General features: G+C 34.1%; 1 protein-coding gene across 9 annotated transcripts in view; it reads left to right on the top strand.

The window, feature by feature from the left end:
• The window catches only part of LOC145240008 (protection of telomeres protein 1-like), a 96,127-nt gene that overhangs the window by 61,499 nt on the left and 12,731 nt on the right, over nucleotides 1-21,897 (top strand). For all 9 annotated transcript variants that reach the window (XM_080103613.1, XM_080103612.1, XM_080103608.1 and 6 more), the window contains 5 exons: nucleotides 3,660-3,733; nucleotides 8,771-8,909; nucleotides 16,655-16,997; nucleotides 19,541-19,675; nucleotides 20,352-20,514. In XM_080103613.1, the coding sequence (XP_079959739.1) occupies nucleotides 3,660-3,733; nucleotides 8,771-8,909; nucleotides 16,655-16,997; nucleotides 19,541-19,675; nucleotides 20,352-20,514 (854 nt within the window). The remainder of the gene's footprint in view (nucleotides 1-3,659; nucleotides 3,734-8,770; nucleotides 8,910-16,654; nucleotides 16,998-19,540; nucleotides 19,676-20,351; nucleotides 20,515-21,897) is intronic.

The raw sequence follows: 21,897 nt of genomic DNA, 5'->3' as shown, positions 1-21,897 counted from the left end.
TATCTATAACATATGTCTCTTATTTAATTTTTTATACAAAACTAATTACTTAATCTATTGGATTTTTTTCCAGTGATAACATTTGTTGATTAGACCTAAATTTTATATACCTATAAAATTCTATTTTATTAATATTTTAATTAGATTTATTAACTATAATTTTTTTTATTGCTATTTAATTATTTTTAATTAATCATTCTTAACATTAATATAGGATTTTCCATTTTAATGTTTTTATCATAATTTGTTTATAATCTGTTAAAGGTAGGTACGGGCAAAAATAGGGGGATCTAGTTTGAAAAGCCGATTTATCATAATTTTTTTGTAGGTTTCTGACTACTTTTTGATTGTATTTGAAAGATTAAGGACTAAACTTAATTTCCAAAAGGAAAAAATATTTGTATACGTGATAAAAAAAAGTTATGAAAAATGTTTTCACGGCAAACTACCCAATTCAGCTAAATTTTGAAGTTAAATAAATTCATTGTAAAAATCCTTTAAAAGATAAATATTAGTTTTCTGGGTCTATTTCAAAGATAATTAGTAAAGTAAAGTCCTAAGATATTGAATTAAATAAAAAAAAAAACACCTTGTTTGTACAAAACATAAATTAATTAGCCCAAAAACCGAGTGATTCTGCCGAGTGCAAAATGCAACAAACTAAAATTTTGTAAACACATAATATACAAAGGCACAAAATTTCAGGCAGCCGAAAGACTATGAAAATGATGTCATATAATTAAAAGGGAGAAAGGAGTGTGATACTTTTCTTTTTTTTTCCCCCAGACATGCATCCGTACATTCCTATTCTGAACGTTTGTATAAATTTTTCCATTTTTTAATTTAATTATTTTTCTATGTTCCTGTTTTTAAATTCATTTTTTAAAAAATTATTGTTCAATATTATATAAAAAATATGTTATGCCGAAAGTTTCATATTCTTGCAAGCAAAGAAATTATTAAAATCTTACATATAAAAATTATGCGAAACCTGTAATTTAAAAAAAAAATGTACAAAATATTTTTTGCAATTATAATTTTTTGTGTGAAAATATTAAATAAACAATGGTAATAATCGGTAGTTCGAGAAATTCATTTTTCTTCAAATTATATCAAATTCATTAATACGGACTTTAGGGGCTTTTTTCGTAATATTCCTATAAAAATGATTTGATTTTATTGTTACAAATTACGATGCTTTATTTATATAAAAAAAGCAAAAATAAATTCTTGCATTTTTTATTTACAACTGAAAATTAGAACTTTAGTAAAGGTATTTTTTGTTTAAACAAAATAATACATTTCCACTCAGATTAAAATAAAAATAATTAATTCCTTATATTCCGCGATCATTATTTGATAAATACTGAAAATTTCATTAAAATTGGTTAATTTCCTGATCTTTGGTGAATTTTTAAGTAGAGGGAGGGGTCAAAATGTTTATACATTTTGGGCGTTGGCATTCATTTTATTATCCCTTTTAATTTAAATCTATTTTCAAATTTAAGTATGTTTTTTTTTATTTTTTATCATATTACTAAATTAAATATATTTATCTTATTTTATTGTTTTTTTTTATTTTATATTTTTTGTTTATTAATTCAATTTGTATTTTTATTGATTATACTTTTTATTTAAATATTGATATTTAAAAATATTTAAATATAAATTAATCTATACTTATGAGTTTTTATCTCTTAATATACCAAGTTAGATTAAAATTTTCAAATCAATGATTAGCTGATATGTCTATTTGTTTTCCTTCCATATTTCTATTATTGACATACAAATAATATTCTAATATTTTTTTTTTTAGATTATTATTTGTATGTCAATAATAGATAATTTACCTGTGGACTCCTCAGAGGAAAATGTATAGCAATGTAACAAATAAAATTGAAAAGAACCAAAACAACTCACATCAAATCCAATTTTTTTTTAATCTATTAAAAACCATCATCTTGTCTTATCTAGCATTCGTACTCGACAACACGGGCTATACATGCCAATAATAAAAATGTAAAAAAAAATTGAAACTGCATTGTTCTCATATAGATTATCGACAATTTTTCATACTTTTTAAAGATGAATTTTCTATAAAACACAATCGAAGTAGAAATTGTTTTGTACTAAATGAGAATACAATTCATTTGAAGAGACCTTACCTAATTTCTTCTGGTAAGAGACTGTGTCCAATACAAAGAAAATTAAAAAAAATATGTTCATTGATGAAGCGGAATATGATATAAGCTACAGGTCAAGCCAAACCGTGTTTTCTTCACTACATTGCAATCTTTTCACGAGGTTCGAAGGGGTCCTTATTGATTTAAAATCGATGAAAAATTACTGGTTAGAAAGTCAGTTCATGTCGATAAGCAGTCAAGCCCGAAAGGCTAAGACGTATTGTCCTGTTCCGTGTAAATGTCTGTAGAAGCCATTTAAAAAATATTGTATATTTAGGCAGCATCTTCTCGTTCAAACAAATGTTATTGAAGAGCATAGAATTCTTCTGGTTTATTACCTTCCCTTTCATCTTCTCCCAGAAGACTGGTGTTAATCGTGACAACCTGCACTGAAGATTCTCAAAAGGATGAAACACTAGTGTCTGTAGGTATTTAATTATTATAGTAAAAAAAAACAACTAATTATTTCTTATTGTTGAGCACTTTCAGCTGAATTAAGTTGGTCAATTTAGCTCTTATGCATAGATCATCGTATAACGATTAGATCACTATCTGGCTGACATAAAGAACATTTAAAATTATGTTTAAATTCAACATTGTTTCATGTGGTTAATGGTAGCCAAATGGATACAGTCTTTGCTAATCGAGCCAGACATGGGTCGTGTTGCCGAGTTCAAATCTGTCGACTGGTGTTAATTGTGACACCCTGCACTGAAGATTCCCGAAAGGATGAAACACTAGTGTCTGTAAGTATTTAATTATTATAGTAAAAAAATATATATATATTTGTAGAGTAGCAGATTTTGACATATTTACTTTTCTATGGGCTGTGTGATACCACGTGTTACCCTGCTCAACAACAAATGTCAACCTCCATGCTGATTCTGTGATTTTCTTCTTTGTTTCTCGTCTCACCATGTTGTCTGCCAGGGGGGGGGGGCAGTAACTCACAATAAAAAAAGACAAAAAATACAAACTTCAACATTTTCTGCAAATATCAGTTGCACTCTAGGTGTGTGTGACACCATCGACCCTCTACATGCTCCATATATATGTTCTATTGAAGTTGTGTTCGTCAGTTGATGTCAGCTCATCTCGACCTCATATAGCTCTCGATCTGGTCCAAGAAACAACTTGCCTTCAACTCTCACAAACCCAAGACTATCTGCAAACTGTCCCCAACCATTCTGGACTGTCGCAAAACAATAGTGACCTATTGTCCAATCCTCTTTTGTCACAAATCACCACCACACCTTGATTAATGATCCTATTTTTGTTTCCTTTTGTGTTGCTTTGTGAACAACTTCCTTTTTATCTTTTTTATCTATTTATTTATTTATCTGGTTTTAAACTTATTTCTTTACTTTTCTCTTTCTCCCTAACTCTTGGGGTGGAGTAGGGGGGAGGGGTGATAGTATTGTACATTTTTATTAAATTTAATTTTTCATTTTTTTTTTTTTTTTTTTTTTTTTCAAGGTTGTGAGTGTTTGTTTAATTGAAGAAGACGTGTGCCTCCTCCTCCAGGTGTGGGATGGCACTTGTCCAAATTAGTAAGTAAAAATTTGCTGGAAATTTCTCAGATGATATGTTTTTGAATTTTTGAGATAAGGATTAATTATTTGTATTCTTCGGACTACTGTTCTCATCTCCAGTATCATTCGCACAGCGTTTTGCTTGATGTAACTTCCGACTTTCTTCAGATGTATTCTATTGAACTCTGGAATCTTTGTGTTGAACTTTGGAATTAGCACAGAATTTCAAATGGAACTCTTTATTTAATCCACAGGAGTAGAATACTTTCGATCCATTAGTCATAAATCCTAAGTAATTTGCAATAATGTTTTGAGTGTCACTTGCACTGAGGATTGAACCTTCAACCTCCAGAAAACTAAATTTTGCCAAGTAGTTTATTCACTACGCCATGAGTTTGACAAGATACACCTGAAGAAGGTTGGAGGTTACGTCGACCTAAGCGTGAAAATAACACGTAAAATGAGAACAGTAGCGTTAATGATATAATAATTCTCAGATGATTTTCTTATATTTTATTTCAAGCCTTTTTGTCACAAAAAAATCTTCCTATATTTGTTGACACTAAATTTTAATATCTCTCTTCCTAATGGAAATTTATTTGCAAGAAAGATTCTAAAAATTAAATTTACCAACCAAGACACAAATCCAACCAAAATTTTAAACTTCAAAGAAGTTGGACCGTTCAAAAAAAAAAAATTCAAGTTTAAATTTTGTAATTTTTATTTTTTTATTATTTTTTTGTTTAATTTGTTTAGTAATTTATTTAATTTTTTAAAAATAATTATTGGTATTCTATTTGGGAACTCTGTTCAGCGTGAAATAATGGTTTATTTGACATCAATCAAACCGAGGCAAAAAAGTTTTCTTTTCTAAAAAAATGTGATATGTGTTTGCAACAAATTAAAAATAAAAGATTTTTAATAAGATGTCTCATGAAATATTTTTGTGGATTTAATTTTTATGTTTCGATATGAGCTTTGCCAGATGGTTAGTGTTTCACAAAGTTTGAAATGCATGAAGCATCAAATTTAAATGATATTTCACCCGTAAATTGTCTCATCTATTTACATACATCATAAAATTTTTGGTAATTTCTACATAGATAAGCATTAAATTATTAATAATTTCTGCTTAAATTTATTTATCTACTAGCCTGGGTGCCTGGCATTGCCCGGGTATTTGGAGGTGTGTGTTGAGCAAAAGAAAAAAAAAAAGTGGTAATAGTGTGATACTATAAAGTGGCCCTGGGGTGGATTTGAGCCACTAAGTGCTTAGAGGGGGGGGGGTAGACAAAGAAATCGGAAATATCCTACAATAGACAAAGGGATAGGAAATGGCTTAGAAAAACAAGGAAAGAGGAAATATCCTACAATCAACCATAACAATAGAAACCTACTGATAAAACAGGGAAGGGCAGCTTCCGGTAACTAGGATGGGGTGGGCGACCAGTGATACCAACGTAGAGGGGACAGACAGTTGAGATCGAGATGCGCTCGAGAGCGGATGGAAGTTGAACAGTCAGTTGACAACTAGATGCGCTAGACGTCGGATGGGGGTTGATAACGACTACAGTTTGACATTTAGAGTTGATTGTGAAACAGAGATAGACAAATGTAACATCGATAGAACAGGGGAAGACACACACACTCATAAGTCCAACAGTCAATTTATATGTGAACATTGGCGTTTGTGTTTTTCCTTTGTTTGTTCGTATTTCTATTTTGTGAACCGCGTGTGTTCTCATCGACAGTCGCCAACGGGAAAAGGACGATCCGGCCAAAAGAAGAACAGTCGAACGAAAAATCCACAGTACACGACGTTGGGAGTCGGCGATTGCCGAGGAGCCACACACGCGTGGGGTTACAGTAGGCAGGCAGGCTTGAACCCATAACGCAAATACGGAAAAGAAAGTGAAAGAAAATCTGACGTCTTACCGCTACTCCATGATGCGACTGGAAGTATAAAACGTTCAAATTTAACGTAGTCAACATAACTTGCAGAAACGGCATTGTTTTAAAATTCCCATAAAAGCAAATTAGACACACAGTCGTTTTTATTGAGTGGGGGGACCAGCTCCCCTAAAAAGGGGGGCACTTTAGCAGTATCCAAATAAATAGTAATTGTCTCAGTATGAAGGGTTTCCCCTACATTTACCAAGGACCAATTGTAGAACAGATACTACCCGGCCCGAAGGCCAGACGGTTGCATTCCAATAAGTTTCGCTTTATTTATACGAAAAAGGCAAGTAAAGACCGGAGATGATGGCACGGTGGGAATTTTGTTTAACTTGATCAAAAAAAAGATAGAAACGATGTCCGTTTGCGAATGCAAGATATTACGATCTGCAAAGTGTGTGAAAACTTGCGGAATCGAACCGACGCGAGAAGCCTTTCGTGGACATACACAGACGCTCGCTCCCATTTTGCCTTTTATATATTAGACTAGCCTGGCTATCCGGCGTTGCCCGGGTGTTTGAAGGTATGTGTTGAGCAAAAAAAAAATGTGGTAGTATGCAGGCAGGCTCGAACCCGTGACGCAAAGGCGGAAAAGAAAGTGGAGGTGTGTGTAAAGGTGTTGGTTGAGCCAAAAAAAAAAAAAAAGGAAAATTCCAAGCACTAAAAAAAATAAAGTGGTAGCAGGCAGGAAGCTCGAACCTGTACCGCGAAGGGAGAAAAGAATGTAACAAAAAAAAATGTTGCTGTTGCGGCCATCGCCAAACCAGAAGTGATGTAGATTCAAATTAAAGCTAGTCAATTGAAAAGAGGTGATGACTTTTGAAAATATCCGTGAAAAAAGCGACCCCCCCCCCCCCGTAGAAAAGTGCCTAGGTAAGGATGAAGAAATTAATGTTTTTAGCCAACTTTTCAATATTTGTCGCTCGAAGGGTCGAGCTTCAAAATGATACCAATCTCGTGAAAATCCATCGCCTCTGTCAAAAGTTTTTGCGAGACATACATACATACAGACATTTAAACAGATTTTTGCCCTTTACATTATAGACTAGCGGGGGTACCCGGCATTGCCCGGATGTTTGTAGGTGTGTGTGTTGGGGTAGGTGGGGGGGGGATAAAGCAGAACAAAAAGGAAATTTAACCCTATTTATATATTAAAAAAAAAACGATGTTAAACTCCTTGAAAAAATAAAAGAAAAAAACAACGATTTTAAAAATGGAAAACAAAATCTTTTTTAGATGTAAAAAAAAAGTGGGGAGGCAGGTAGGCTCAAACCCGGAGCATTGAGGCCAATAGGCTGACGACATACACCTGCGCTACGGCAACGGCAATGTAAGACGTTAAATTTAGCAATTAAAAAGTGAATGAGTTCAAATTGAGATCAAACATCACACTATTCCGCAGTTAACAATTTCTGCGAAACAGTTTTTAATCCGCACTTAATTTTTACTGCAGGTTTGTCTGGTTTTGTTTCCCCAACATGTTGGGGAAAACCAGTTCCCCCGTTTATTAGGGGAGTGTCCAAATGAAAGCAATTGTCTGATATGACAATGAAAACCGACATTGAACAAACGTTTATTGCTTTCTGGACGCTACGTAAACCGAGAACCGCGCCTTAGTTTCACCAGTTTCACTTTTATATGAAAAAGCCGAATGAACGCAAGAATTATGTAAAACTCGATGTAAATAAATCTAGCCACGACACGCGTTCGCATCCATACATATGATGATCTACATGGTATATAAGAAGTTCTAAGCAATAGTAACCCCTCCACCCCCAAGAACACCAGCAAAAAAAGCCTTTCTTGGACATACTACAAAAACTCGCACACCCGTTTTGCCTTTTATATATATAGAAGACTAGCATGGGTGCCTGGGTATTTGGAGGTGTATGCTGAGCAAAAAAAAAAAAACGGTCAATTTTTTTTTTTTTTTGACCCCTATTATGACCCCTTAACATTTATTATTTTGGGCTCAAATCAAGTTATTAAGTTAGATCCATGTCCAAGGAACCTATGTCTAAAATTTCAAATGTTTAGACACAAAATTGTCGGAGGAGTTTGGTAGAGTTCTCAAAGGTCAGATCGTTGAACTTTGACCCCTTAACAGTCAAATTTCTGTCTGAAAACCGATCACATAGATTTTCCCAAATCTAAGTACCCTGTATATCAAATTTCGAGTCTGTAGACTAAAACTTGACAAAGTTATTGTGTAGGAAAATGTACACAGACAGACAGACAAACACACAGAGACGTTCACTTTTATAGATATATAGATTAAATGTGCCTATGAAGAAAGAAGAAATCAATTTATCTTTTCATTTGCAATTTAGTAATAAACTAGCAGGGAGACCTGATTCTAATACTTTTATTGTCATCGAAATCTGAAAATCGCTCATTTTTCAATCAGATCAATTGATTGACTGTTCTAGTTGCAGACCCACCGTGGTGCACCTAGAGGTAACGTCACACGCCTTCTTGCAATGACTTAGTCACAATGCACTGCTGTTGATTTTATAAAATTATTTTTATATTTACGGATTAAAGTTCGAAATGCAGAAGTCAAGTATCATGGTTCAGTTGTGCTCTAAACAAAAGCGTTCATTTTGAACATGCTCTTATCTTATCAAAGAACCTACCGTTGATTTTATACAACACGCCCTTCTGTTTGTGTAGTGATAAAACTTCTTAAATGCACTTGTGATGTTAGGCTGTATAAGGGTGTTAACTGTGATCAAAATCAAATTGTTTCTTTTTTAATCATTTTTTTTTTTTATTGATATTCAATGCTTATTTTAGGGCATTCGGATGCAACACTTATCTAAGAACACCTCCAAATACATAAAGTACATTTGCGTGAAATTTAAAACAAATTGGCCCAACCGTTTTAGAGTCCATAGGGAACAAACTCACAAAGTGTGTGCATGTGTCAAAGTGTTTGTGTGTGTGTGTGTCAGATTAAAAGCATTCAAGAGTAATAATTAATGAATTTAACAAGGTGACAAATTGATTGAAAAACAAAAAAGCTTCATATAGTCGACATATTAAATTACGCTGCATAATGTTATATTTTTTTTCTTTTCTCTTTTCATATCATCCCAGTCCAATTCGTGTTATCGAAACAGCAAGTGCGAAAGATTTTGCCATGAACAGCAATGAAGAACTTCTGCAAAAAGCCGAGGGTTATATTTACGACGTTTGCATTTTTGATGACCACGTCAAGAAAGCTGGAAACCTTCAAGTAAGACATTTATACATTTAACTCAAATAACACTCGGATAACACCACACGTGTTAAGCTGTCAATAAAAGTTGAGGTACTCATGCACTTATTGATCCGTGCTGACATAATAATGTTATTTAAAAAAAAACATTCTTAACATGGGGAGGGAAGAGTGTTTTGTACCTAATCTGTACTTTAACCTTACAATTGAATAAAAAACATATCATAAAACTTTAATTAAATTTGGAAATACGATTAAAAAAAATAGCACGAATCAGTAAGTGCATTAGCGCCAAAGTTGAAAATATTTATAGGGTTATGTATAACAGCATAACTGCTGTCACATTGTGACTAGTGATATAAGTTTTATGTTTCGGAATTATGGAGGTGAGAATTTTTTTTCTTTTGTGAATAGTGGTACAGCTACACAATGTGTACTCATGAATAAGGGATTTACTCCTTTTGAGCTTAGATTGTGTTTCTTATATTTCTGTCATAGTTGTAGTCCCCAGGTTTAACTCGTCCTCTACCTGCTCTAAGTTTGGATTTGTTACTGTAGGTTTATTTGAAGGTAATTCATCAAACAGGCTTTTTTTTTTTTTTTTTTTTTTTACATAGGCATCACCAACTTATCAAGGCCAAGAGGCCACTCGAGGATAAGGGTTAAAGAGTGTACAGTAGAAATTGGACAATATAGTAACCGTTATTAATGGAGATTCGGTAAATTTGTTAACTTATATGGAACGGCTCATCAAAAACTTGTTTACGTTAGACTTGAAGACAACCATATTGTAGTCAGCTGGAAAGCAGAAAAACGGAAGACAATTCCATCGGCATGCAGTTCTAAGAAAGAAGCTTTGCTCATGGAATCTATGTTTAGGTTTAGGCACAGATAAAGAGTGGGGGAAATTAGTGATAGTGTTTTGTGCTAGACGGGTGTTTATTGTGAAAGTTTGGCGAGGGGGAGGACCATAGAATGGAGCTCAGCCGAGCACTTGCCATGAAAATAATGATAAAGCAGAGACAAACTCGCAACATCTCTTCTGTGAGAAAGAGGTTGCAGGGAAGAAAAAAGTTTTACTTTCATTTTGATCTTCTTGACCCTCAACAGAGCTTGGAGAAGTGTATCCTTATTCAGCTTCATTATCATCAGTAGAAAGAAGAAAATGTAGAATCCAATTCTTAGTGGTGTTTTCTGTGTCATTTTTGGCACTTGTACAGTTTAATGAAGACATTAAAAAATGAAAATATCATAAAAGTTCAAATTGTACGTGTTATATAGGGGTCTTATATAGTGTTTGTCGTTGAGAGAGTCTTACTATAAGTGATGCTTAGAAGAGAGTTCTAGAGGAATGTTGAAGGACTCAGAGAGAGAGAGATTGTTCATTTATAAGAGATTCCTATATTTTAAATGTTCATTTTTTAATTGTGCTTATGGAAGAAGAAGAAAGCTCTTTGAGTGAGGAGACAGTGTTTACTGTTCAGACATTGTGTAGACATGAGATGTCGAGATGTGTATGAAAAGACATTTTATAACACAAATATATAATACAATTTCACTTTACCTTTTTGTAAGAATCATAAGACAAGATGACGTTTTTACAAAACACATGATGAATTTATTTCTTCACGACCGGCCGTGATTTCCATCACCAAGAATTCAACTTCACATTTTAGTTTCAAAGTGACGTCTCGCTTCCTAGACGACTGACCGTCTCTCTCCGAGTTTCTCCCCGACTGACCAACTCTAAAGTTTTTTCTCTATTCCTAGAACTTTCTATTTTCCGTAACATCATACACATGTTAAAACATGTGCTTTCTTTCACATGTTCTGGACATACGTGTCCAAAACTTTTCCTATTTCTACAAAAGGAATTTTAACCTATACTCAGTAACCTATTTTTCCAATATGTTAAAAACATTATCTTATAAGCTGCATTCTTTCAATTTAAAATTTCATAACAAACTTGACAGTTCACATTCTTTTCTTGAAATATTTTATCTATATTCTAAACAAACGTTTGTTTTACATTTTTAAATTCTCACACGTAATCTATTTCTAAACCTAAATTACGAGGTTCGAATTTCGTCTATTGCTATTTCATTTTCATTTTAACTAAACTCTCTATTTTTATACTTACATGAAAAGGGGACAGTAACATACGTATCCGTTATGGAATGAATTCTCCGGAAAAAAATCTCACTTAATTTCATCAAGTAGTTTTTGTTTTACAGCAAAAAAAACAATTTTTTATGATACCGAGCAAAAGGTTAAATTTTTAGGAAGAAAAGCTAGTTATTAAAGATGGGGAGGGAGTGTCGGCGCTTTACATGGAGTTATCTCCCCGTGGTATGTTCTAAACTTCAAACAAAAATTTAAAAAATTCCAAGAGGTCTGCCTTCATCGTGCTGTCATAAAAACGTGTTTTTCCGCTGTAAAAAAAAAACTACTCGATCAAATTAAGTAAAAAAAATTTTTCGGAGATCTTCAGTTCGAAACGGATACGTACAATTTAACCTTTTTTCGATATTTTCACTTTTTTAATGTCTTGATTAAACTGTACAAGTACCTCATTTTTAATTTAAACTTGAATCTTGGATCTAGGAAAGTAGACACACAAGTTTTTATCATTTAGATAGGATGAAAATTTTCCATTGATTCATTGAATTGTTCAATAATGGTAAGGATTCCACTTGAAATAGAAATATAAGAATTATATTGGACAGATTTTGACAAAAATAACCTAAAAGCTAAAATTGAAGGTATTATTATTGATATGGTTGGAGTTATGTTACTTACTCCATTGGTGATTTCTTCAAATGGACTCAATAACTGAATAATCTTTTTAAACAAGTCCCCATTGGTAAGTTGTTATGGTAGGAATATTATTACCCACGGCATACATTACAAGAGCTTTTCGTTGTTCTAAATTTTTTTTTAGCATATAGTATGTTGAATTCATATTTGAATGAGTTTGTTTTTCCAAATTAAACTGATCCTATATTTCAAATAATTTTCTCTGTTAGTTGTAATGATTGTCTTGACAGCCTGTTGGGAAAATAATGAGTCATTTATTGAGAGTTGCAATAGTGATTCTAAACAACATTCCCTGACACCAGCAACCAAATTTGCTCCTGAAAATCCGCACCACTAAGAAAACTTTGTTGGAGGTTTTATACTCATCCAGAACATTTTGCAATTCCTCACTTATTCTTGCACCTGTGTGTGCACCAGGGAATGGAACAACTCTAAGCACAGCTCTATACTGTTCAAAGTTGTTTGAAAGCCAATAACCTGTCAGACACACAAAAAGGGAGCATTATCTGTTGTAGTTGTCCAAATGTTTGTAGTCAAAGAAATGCAGCCTATTTCATCAAGAAACGATTGAATTTTTGTTTTTACTTTTGTAAATATATCTGAAACTAATTTTTCAGTGAAATACATTTTTAATGGAATACTGTAATTTGGACAAAGTTTTGCAAATAGTCAGATGTTATAGAATATGCTTGAATATCAATAGCTATTCAGTAGATGTGCTAGAAAAAGTAGGATTTGGCCTTCCAGCTAAGATCTGAGTGTAGTATCTGTTCTGATGCAATACTTAAATTCTTTTGTTCTTAGTCAATGTAGAAGAAACCCTTCTATACTAAGGCAATTTTTATTTTTGCCTACTACCAGAGTGGCCCTTTTTGGAGAGTTGGTTTTCCCCCTACAATAGAAACGACCTTGTGTCACATATTACTCGCATGAGGAAGCAAGTAATACCGGTAGATGTGCTAGATGCATTTTTCACACAAAAAAGCGTAGATATTAGTAGTCAAACATTTTCTGTTTTTTCAATGGCAGAGTTCAAAGAAAGCAAGGGAGATAAGTCAGTTTGTCATACAGAATTTGTTGCACAACTGTGTTCTTGGCCTTCGGGACAAGATCACAGTGTAGTATCTGTTCTTCAGATGCTGCACTTCAATTTCTTGTTCTCTGTTAGTGGAGGAGAAATCCTTCACGGCTGAGACAATTTTTATTTTTGTTCCTTTTCTCCACGTTAAAAAACGAACCTGGTGTCTAACTCTGTCCCGTGGGAAAGCATGGTAAATAAGAACTCTTCCAGATAAAAACATATGATAAACTTGATAAGTCAATAAATTTTATTTAGTATTTGTACAGTTTAATCAAAACATTAAAAAAATGAAAATATCGAAAAAAAACTTTAAATTGTGCATATCCGTTATGGAATGAAGTTATCCAGAAAAAAAATTCACTTAATTTCATCAAGTAATTTGGGTTTTTTTACAGCAAAAAAAAATTTATGATACCGAGCAAAAGGTTCGATTTTTAAGAAGAAAAGCTATTATTAAAGATGGGGAAGGAGCGTCGGCGCTTTAACTGGAGTTATCTCCCTGTGGTGTTTCTAAAATTCAAACAAAAATTTACAAAAAGTCCAAGATGTCTGCCTTCAATGTGCTGTCATAAAAACGTGTTTTTCCGCTGTAAAAAAAAAAAAACTACTCGATCAAATTAAGTGAAATTGTTTTTCGGAGATCTTCAGTTCAAAACAGATACGTACAGTATAACCTTTTTTTTCGATATTTTCATTTTCTTGACTAAACTGTACAAGTACCTTTTATTTGTACTTAGAATTATTGCTCTCCTGGATAATTTTTCGTAATTTTTTAAATTATGCTGCAAATAATAAATTTTTTTTATTTTAGAAGCTTGTGACAATGGACACCAGAAACACAGTAAAAAAAAAAAAAAAAAAAAAAAAAAATGGTGTTTTGTGGGTAATTGTATCCTTTTATCCTTTATTATTTCTGTCTCCATTTACTGTGTACACCGGTACAATCCAACCATTTTTACACTTCGTCTCTTCATCAAAAGTACCTGGGGAACATGTACATAGATATCGAATTCCAGTACTAGTACTAACATTACATGTATCGTAAAGGTTATGCCTTGAAAATTTATTTTTATGCTTGTTTTTTATTTTATCACAATGTTTCAGCACTTTTTTCGTTTTTCATTCCTAATTCACCCCATTTTAAAAAAACAAATATATAGAACAATCTGTATGATGTACGTACCTATGACAAAACAAAAATATCATATTCCAAAAATCACATGAATTTTTAAATAAGAAAATCAAATTTAATGAGTAACAGAAAAGCGGTTGTTTTGTCTGCCATTTTGAAAACAATCTGAAAGAAAAACAAAGGGAGATAACTCGATAATTCAAACTTGCAAGATTTATGTTGTAATGCCTATGAATTTCCATTAATTGCTTAAAAATATTTTTCGTTAAAAAACATGATCAATTTACGTCATTTTTTTTAACATATTTTCGGTTTGACACTAGTACATACATCATATAGATTTTTCTTTATTTTTTTTTTTAATATAGGAGGAATTCTGGACAAGAACCTCTTGTTTTGGCTTTGTTTGTGTAAATATTGCATTTGATTGCATTTCTAAAGAGGATGCATTTGTTTACATTAATGCGGATAAGACAAAGTAATTCGCAATTATAATTTGAGTGTCGCTTGCACTGACGATAAAACTTTCAACCTCCAGATGAATGTAATTTACAACTGAATTTTACCAAGTACTTTATCTACTATGCCACGTGTCCTTGCAAGAACCCATGGCACTGTGCATGCTACCATCTTGGAGTAAATACAGGGTGCTATGCAGATTACTGAGTTTGACAAGATAGATTTGAAGAAAGTCAGAGATTACATCAACTGAAACATGAAAAATAACGCTCAAGATGAGAACAGTAGTCCAAATAATATGAATAATCAATCCTCATCACAAAAATTCAAAATTATGCATGCTAGTATTGTGGATTAAATAAAAGGTTGTGTGCAGATTACCGAGTTTGATAGAAAGATTCCCAGAGTTTGACAAGATACATCTAAAGAAGTTTGGAAGTTACATTGATCGAAACATTGTAAAAATAACGCTCAAGATGAGAACAGTAGTCAGAATAATCCAAATAATACGAATTAATGTGCTACACAGCACATTGGGTCTCATCTTAAATGAATCCAGAAGCAGACGCCATCCATCAGTATCAATCACATCACTGATGCATATTATGCTGATATGCAAACGCTGGTAGATCATCCATCAAAACACATAATTGATGCAGATTACGTAGACAATATTAAGCTAGAAAAGTCTGCAAATGACATTGGCCTTTACGTTAATACGTTATAACTTTCAATGCGGAGGGGGAAATCAAAGCTCTAGATGGGACAACACTGAAAGAAGTAACTGAGTTTATGTACCCAAGCAACAACATAGGTTCCACAGAGAGAGATATCAAAATTCGCATTTCAAAAGTATAGGCGGAATTTGATAAACTGCTGTCAGTATGGACTTCAAAGCTAACTGACAAACTGAAAAGGCAGTTCTTCAGAGTAGTGGTGGAGTCTGTCCTTGTTTACAGTGCTACAACCTGGACACTTACCAAAAGATTGGAAAAAAAGATAGACGGCATGTACACCCATATGCTACGAACAGTGTTAAATATATCTTGGCAAGGTCATCCAACGAAGTAGCAACTTTATGGCAACCTACCTGCCATATTTACTACCATCAGAGAGCGACGTCTATGATTTGCCTGTCACTGCCAGAGGAGCAAGCAAGAGCTGGTGAGAAATATATTGCTGTGGACTCCATGGCACGAGCGCATGAGCATAGGATGACCTAGATCCACATACATCCAGCAAACATGATGCCAACTGTGACCCTGAAGATCTGAAGTAGCTGATAAAAGACAGGAAGACCTGAGAAAGAGTCACATTGATCTTGGCAAGCAAGCAGTGTTTTGATGTTACATTCCTCTGGTCTTTGTGAGCTTTTTGATTTGGTGTTCTTTGACCTTCTCATATTCTTGTCTGTACGATTTATCCAGATCTGATTGGATTCTCACCCTGTCTTCCTCTTGAGTCACCTTGACAAGGAACGATGTTAAGGTGTCGGAGGTTTCGTTCCTTAGTTTTTGTTTATTCCAGCAGGTGTGTTGGATCCTTTCTCGAATGAGGGCATGCCCTGCCCTTTCCACGACTCTACGTGCCTTCGTGAAATCCACTGTTGTTTGTAATATCAACCCTGCTGGTATGAGTTTTAAGTCTCTACATCTGTACAGGAAGGTTAGATGGTTAGCGAGTCTTGCTAGTTTCACATGATGCTTTTCCAGGCGTCGCCATTCAATCCTAATGTCGGGTCCATGCTACAATTTGGACACCTCTAATAGAGAGAGAAAACCTTGAATAACAACATAGGTTTAACATTAACAAAAACCAACTAAGAATTGTCCTAGTGGCATATGGCCAAGTGGTCCTAGACGTTGTCTCAAAGTTTACAGTTACTCAAAGGTGCTGAGTCCAATCCTGAATGAAGGCAGTGAAAAATAACATTCAAAACAGAAAATCAGCAACTATGTCCCAGAGCCGAGCTGGAGTCTGAACACGGTATCCCCGTAATAATAATAAAAGGTTGGTTTCGAGACTCCTAACAAACAGTTCTCCAGTTCGATACGAAACACCTGATAAAGGCCGGAGGCCAAAACATTGTGACTATAACAACCAAGATGAGGAAGTCAGTCAATCTCAATAAATGAAAACACCTCATCTCAAAAATACAGACAATTATTATCTCTTTTTATCTTTCTTTTTTTCATTATGTCCTTTTTTTCAAATCTTTCTTTTTTTTTCTTATCTTTTTATTTTTATTTTTTTTTTTGTTTTTTGTTTGTTTAGCCTGGAATATTTGTAAAGCTATGGAATCTTCATGCTGCCAAATACAGGAACGATAACTGTGATGAGCTATCAGATACAGAAATGATTGAATTAGTCCTCCATCGAGGATCTTCATATGGTCGGGGCATGAAGGTTCTTCCTGATTCAGACTCTGAGGTTTGTATTCTACGGGGAAAGCTTCAACAGATATCTCCAAAACCAAGGAAACGTCCGAGAGAGAGCCCATCCCCTCCTCTTACACAGCAACAACAGCAGCCACCAACGATGTCAAGTGAGCCACAACCCGGTTGTAGCAGAAGCAATCCATCGCAAGCATGCCGACCAATTCGCATTCAAAAGAGCCGTAAGACTTCTTTTTTTTTTTTTATGGAAACCGCTCTAGACAAGGTGTGAAGCCACTTAATGTAAGGAACTAATACAAACAAAAGACGATTATCGCTAAGACAGGATATGCCTATTGTTAGTTTTGAAAAGACCAAGGCTGTTTGGTAAGGGGAAAACAGTCAGCAGGAAGAGAGTTCCACAAGCCTGCTGTTCTTGGGAAGAAGCTACTGGAATAAGATGCTGTATTATAATGAGGTATTAAAACAGCAAAATGATGAAGATGAAGACCACTAGACTAGCGATTCAAACAAGCTGGAACAAAGGAAGCAAGGAATAGATCAGACAATTCTAACAAATACATGTCATAATGATACTTATAGAAGAGACTGAGACTGGCAACATGATAGATTATTTCCATAATCTTATAAATTATATTCATTCCATGTATTTACAGATTTTTCTTCTCGGATAGGATATTAGTCCATAGCTGGAGGCTGAGTATGTACATGATTGCATTTCTCGAGTTAGAAAATATTTAATCTTTTGTGTGTAATATTACGGTGGACCAATTCGTTAATTCCTGATCATAACATGTCCTCTAAGTTATTGCTCAGTAAATAGTGATGTCTCTCTTTGTCTCTTTCTTTCTGATGCAGTCATCTCCGCCTGCCTTGTAACAGCAATTGTAAATGTTAAATCAATGTTTTTGAAGTTGTTATTTTTCCTTTCAACCGTGCTATAAAATTGTACATACCCTTATCCCCGAGTGGCTTCTGGGCCTTGATAAGTGGTGACCTTCATGTAAAAAAAACATACATACCTGAGAGTATTCCTACACCTTTACAAATTCGCTTTGATGTAAATATTCTTGATTAACTTGACAAGCAATAAAATCCCACACCTTCACTGTTAAAGTCTCTAGTTGCTGGACAGCCGTCTATCCGAATAAATTCTTCCCTCAGACTTCTAGATTTTGGAACTCCCTTCCTGTTCCCTGACTGTGCTAACATGTCCGAGGATTGTGTGACTAATGCCCACAGTCTAGTCTATTTGGAAATGCAGACCACCTAGTGGTATCAGTCTTTTGTTTTTACATAGGCATCACCACTTATCAAGGTCAAGAGGCCACTCGAGGATAAGGGTTAAAGAGTGTACAGTAAAAATTGGACAATATAGTAATCGTTAATAATGGAAATTTGGTAAATTTGTTAACTTATATGGGACGGTTCATCAAAAACTTGTTTATGTTAGACTTGAAGACAATCATATTGTAGTCAGCTGGTATCAGTAGACATCACACTTAAATCCCAACGTCAATTGTTTTTCCACATTTAAATTTTATTCCTGTTGCGACTTTTGGTTCTGGGGTTGCATGCCATTCCTTTTTCAGGGATTACATATCACTGCCTTTCCAGCTAATGCTTTCATAGCTGAACAATTCCCAACCAATTGAGAACTTGAACTTACCTGCCCCATCTCTCGTTCCAACTCCAGACTTCTAACTCTGTATGTATTCAAACTAATCCTTTGTGCTTATGCCATTTGACTACACAAAGACCTAACAGGTGATTCATCACTCACATTTTCTCTGACCTAATTTTATTGTTTTTATGTCTAAACCTATTTCGTTTATGTCCACCATATTTCTTTTCTATTAAAACATAGGTCAGAGGTTATATCGACCGAAACGTTGTGAAAATCATATTCAAGATGAGAACAGTAGTCCGATGAATAATAAAACATTTAAGAGTTCGATAAACATTTAAAAGTAAAATGTTTAACTGAAACGAATTCACATTTGTGTTTCTTCGGAAGATGACACGACACACAGTTATATTTCATATAACATTTATTCACACACCGTGTCAACATTTCAGAGATTACAACGCTTTGACTTCACATTTTGATCTTAAACTTCACCGGCTTCCACAGTGTCTTCTTCCCTGACTTTTTGTCTAACTTCTTCGACTGACCCCCCCCTTCAACAGCTTTCCAACTCTTAACTAATCAATACATGTCTTTTCAAGCTCTATCCTAAGATCCACGTCATCTTAAGTGACCTTTACATCAGATTCTAGAGGTCAGACCTATTTTTAAATTGTTTGTGCTAGTTAGGAAAACTAACATTCCTTTTTTTTCTGAAAACATTTTTTTATTTATCTAAAATTCCTTCTTGTTATTGTTTATAGAACTTAGTCAAGTTAAATTCCTAAAACATCATTTAACCATATTTATCCTTGGATTGCATTTTTCTCTTTAAAACAAAATTCATTCAATCTACACGGTAATAATAATAATCTTCTGGCTCAGATAATTTGGCGATACCCCGGTTGTGCTAATCTGCAACATGTAGACATGTGCATCTAAAAACGGTCCTAATTATCAAGTTTGAAACTGGTGGTTCCAATGATTTGTCTCATTTGTAAACTTTCTGTAAACAAAATATAAATACGCCCTTATTTTCGGATTTTCCTTATAATTGAGCACTCTGCTGGATTTCTTTTTCCAAAAAAAACTAATATTTTTCTTCTTTTTTTTTTTCTTTTTTTTTTTTTACTACAGATGAATTTCTTTCTCAAAACAAAATTAGCTCCTTGACTGGGCATCATCCTAAAGTTGTCGCTGATCTTTCCAGCCAAGCACCACAAGCATCATCATCATCACTAACCAATTATTGCATTATTCCTACAATCTCAGGTAATTTTCAAAGAATTTTTTTTTCTATTGTTTCTTCAATTAAAAACTTGTCATTTTGACTCCCACTTTAAGAGAAAGAGACTTATATTATGCATCGCTAAATTATTTTATCTTGGGTTAGCTCATCTTTGTTTTTCTTTTTTTTTATCTCTCCAAAAGAATCACCAGTTACATAATTACTAAGGCCCATAGATCACTCGAGGATAAGGATTAAATAGTGTACAGTAGTCAAAAGGACAATATCATAGTAGTCGTTAGAAGTGTAAATTTGGTAAATTGGATTACTTAAGAGGAACGGCTCAAGAACTTGTTTACATTGGACTTGAAGACGGCCATATTGTAGTCAGCTGGAAAGCAGGCAAACGGAAGAGAGTTCCACAGGTGTGTAGTTCTAAGAAAGAAGCTTTGTTCATTGAATCTACGTTTGGGTTTAGGCACAGATAAAGAGTGGGGGAAATTATTAATAGTGGTTTCAGATAGACGAGTGTTTCATGTAAATGTTTACTTCCATCAAGACTTCCAGAAAATCACAGCTCTTTCCCCTCCGTCTCTCTCTCTCTCATGTCTGATGTCATATCTATCTAATTTTTATTGACTTCCTTTCTCACGAATATTAACAGGCATGACGCTAATAATCTAAATAATTCAAACTTTTTTCTTTGTTTTTTCTTTTTAGTAATTGATGGTCATCAGAATGCCCAGTTTTCCAAAATTTTAGAAATAATTGACTACAAAACACCTTCAAAATTCCGACTGCTTACAAGAGTAATTCAATATTTCCCTAAAATCGATACATTGCCCAATTTTATAGAGCTTTACTGTCCGCAGTGTCACTATATGTAAGTGTTGAGTCTTTTTTTTATTATTAAAATGTTGTTTTTTTGTTTTTTCATTTAAAAATTTATTCATAGAATTTATTGTTTAAATTTTATACCATTTCACATTTTTATTGATTCAAGAAAAGAACGTAAGATGTTTTGAGGTGAGTCCTCGGTCATGTTTTGGTGTCATTATGCTTTCAGGTTTTTTAATATCCTACACGTTCAACACGTAACCCAGCTCCAATCTTGAGATTGGCATTATCTGTGATAAAATTATGTTTTTTTGTAGAAAAAATTGTGGAAACTGAGAAAATGACTTACTATTAGAGCGTCCGCGTGTCATGTAGAATCAAGCTGTCAAGGGAAAGGGAAGGAAGAATAAAGATGGCTGCACCAACAACTTTTAAAACTAAGCGGTCTAATAAAGTGACACAAAATCTTGCAGCTTGTGTGCGAAATCTTGCTGCTCGATTGCATAAAAGGAGGCCACAGGGAGGATGCAGGTACATGTTTATAGAATCTATGGATACTGTTGTTGCATGTTACTAATTCACTTTGTTGTCTTGCTTTTTTTATTATTACTTTCTTCCCTTCTTCCTTTCCTTTTTTTTTGTGTTACAAGCTATTTCAACTTAGCTTGTTGCAACGATAACAACGTATTCGTCCCTGTACTTTTTGGTCATTTGTGTTCCTTGTATTGCTCTGGCTTCAGCAGTCCCTGGAGAAATGATAGGGTTTATCACATCTGTAGCATTTTCGGCCCTCTGTTGGTGATTCGGGTGCTTTTATAGCTGGTCCTGCGTCTTTCAAAATGTTTCAGGCTCTGGCTAGTAATTCGTCCAGTCCAAGCTGATTAAGCTTCGAAAATGCTCGCAGTAGCTGACTGGTGCCATCTGGAAGACCCGCCAAAAAGGCGCATTCTAGTATGCAGTCATTTACTCCATCAAATAGTATGGCCAGCCTCCTCAAATCAGCCAGGTAAACATCCACCATTTCGCCCAGTTCGAGCTAGCGTTCAGTAAATTGTTTCCAAGCAATGAAGGAGGGTATACTAAAGGCTGCATAAAGCTTGTAACACAAAAGAAAGGAAGGAAAAAAAGGCAACAAAGAGACTCAATAACATCCAACAATCGAAGGATTCTCGTACAACTGTCTCCAAGGATTCTCGTAAAACCATCTCCAAGGATTTTCGTTTACATATGTATTAAACATTTTTTTTTTTAAATTGACAACTATTTTCTTTAATTGTAGATTTGGCAGCTATTGGTTATTTTAACTTCAGCTTGGTTTGGCAATTCATCATAAACAGACAGACACCCAAGCAGCATTTGAAAATAGTGCAAATTTATTTTAAAAATCATTTTAAAACATTTCATGAACCAATAATTTCACGAAATGGAA

The sequence above is a fragment of the Euprymna scolopes genome, chromosome 19, assembly GCF_053919585.1.
Source record: "Euprymna scolopes isolate OS-2025 chromosome 19, ASM5391958v1, whole genome shotgun sequence".
Classification (NCBI taxonomy): Eukaryota; Metazoa; Mollusca; class Cephalopoda; order Sepiida; family Sepiolidae; genus Euprymna; species Euprymna scolopes.
This window is presented reverse-complemented; position numbering and strand designations above follow the sequence as displayed.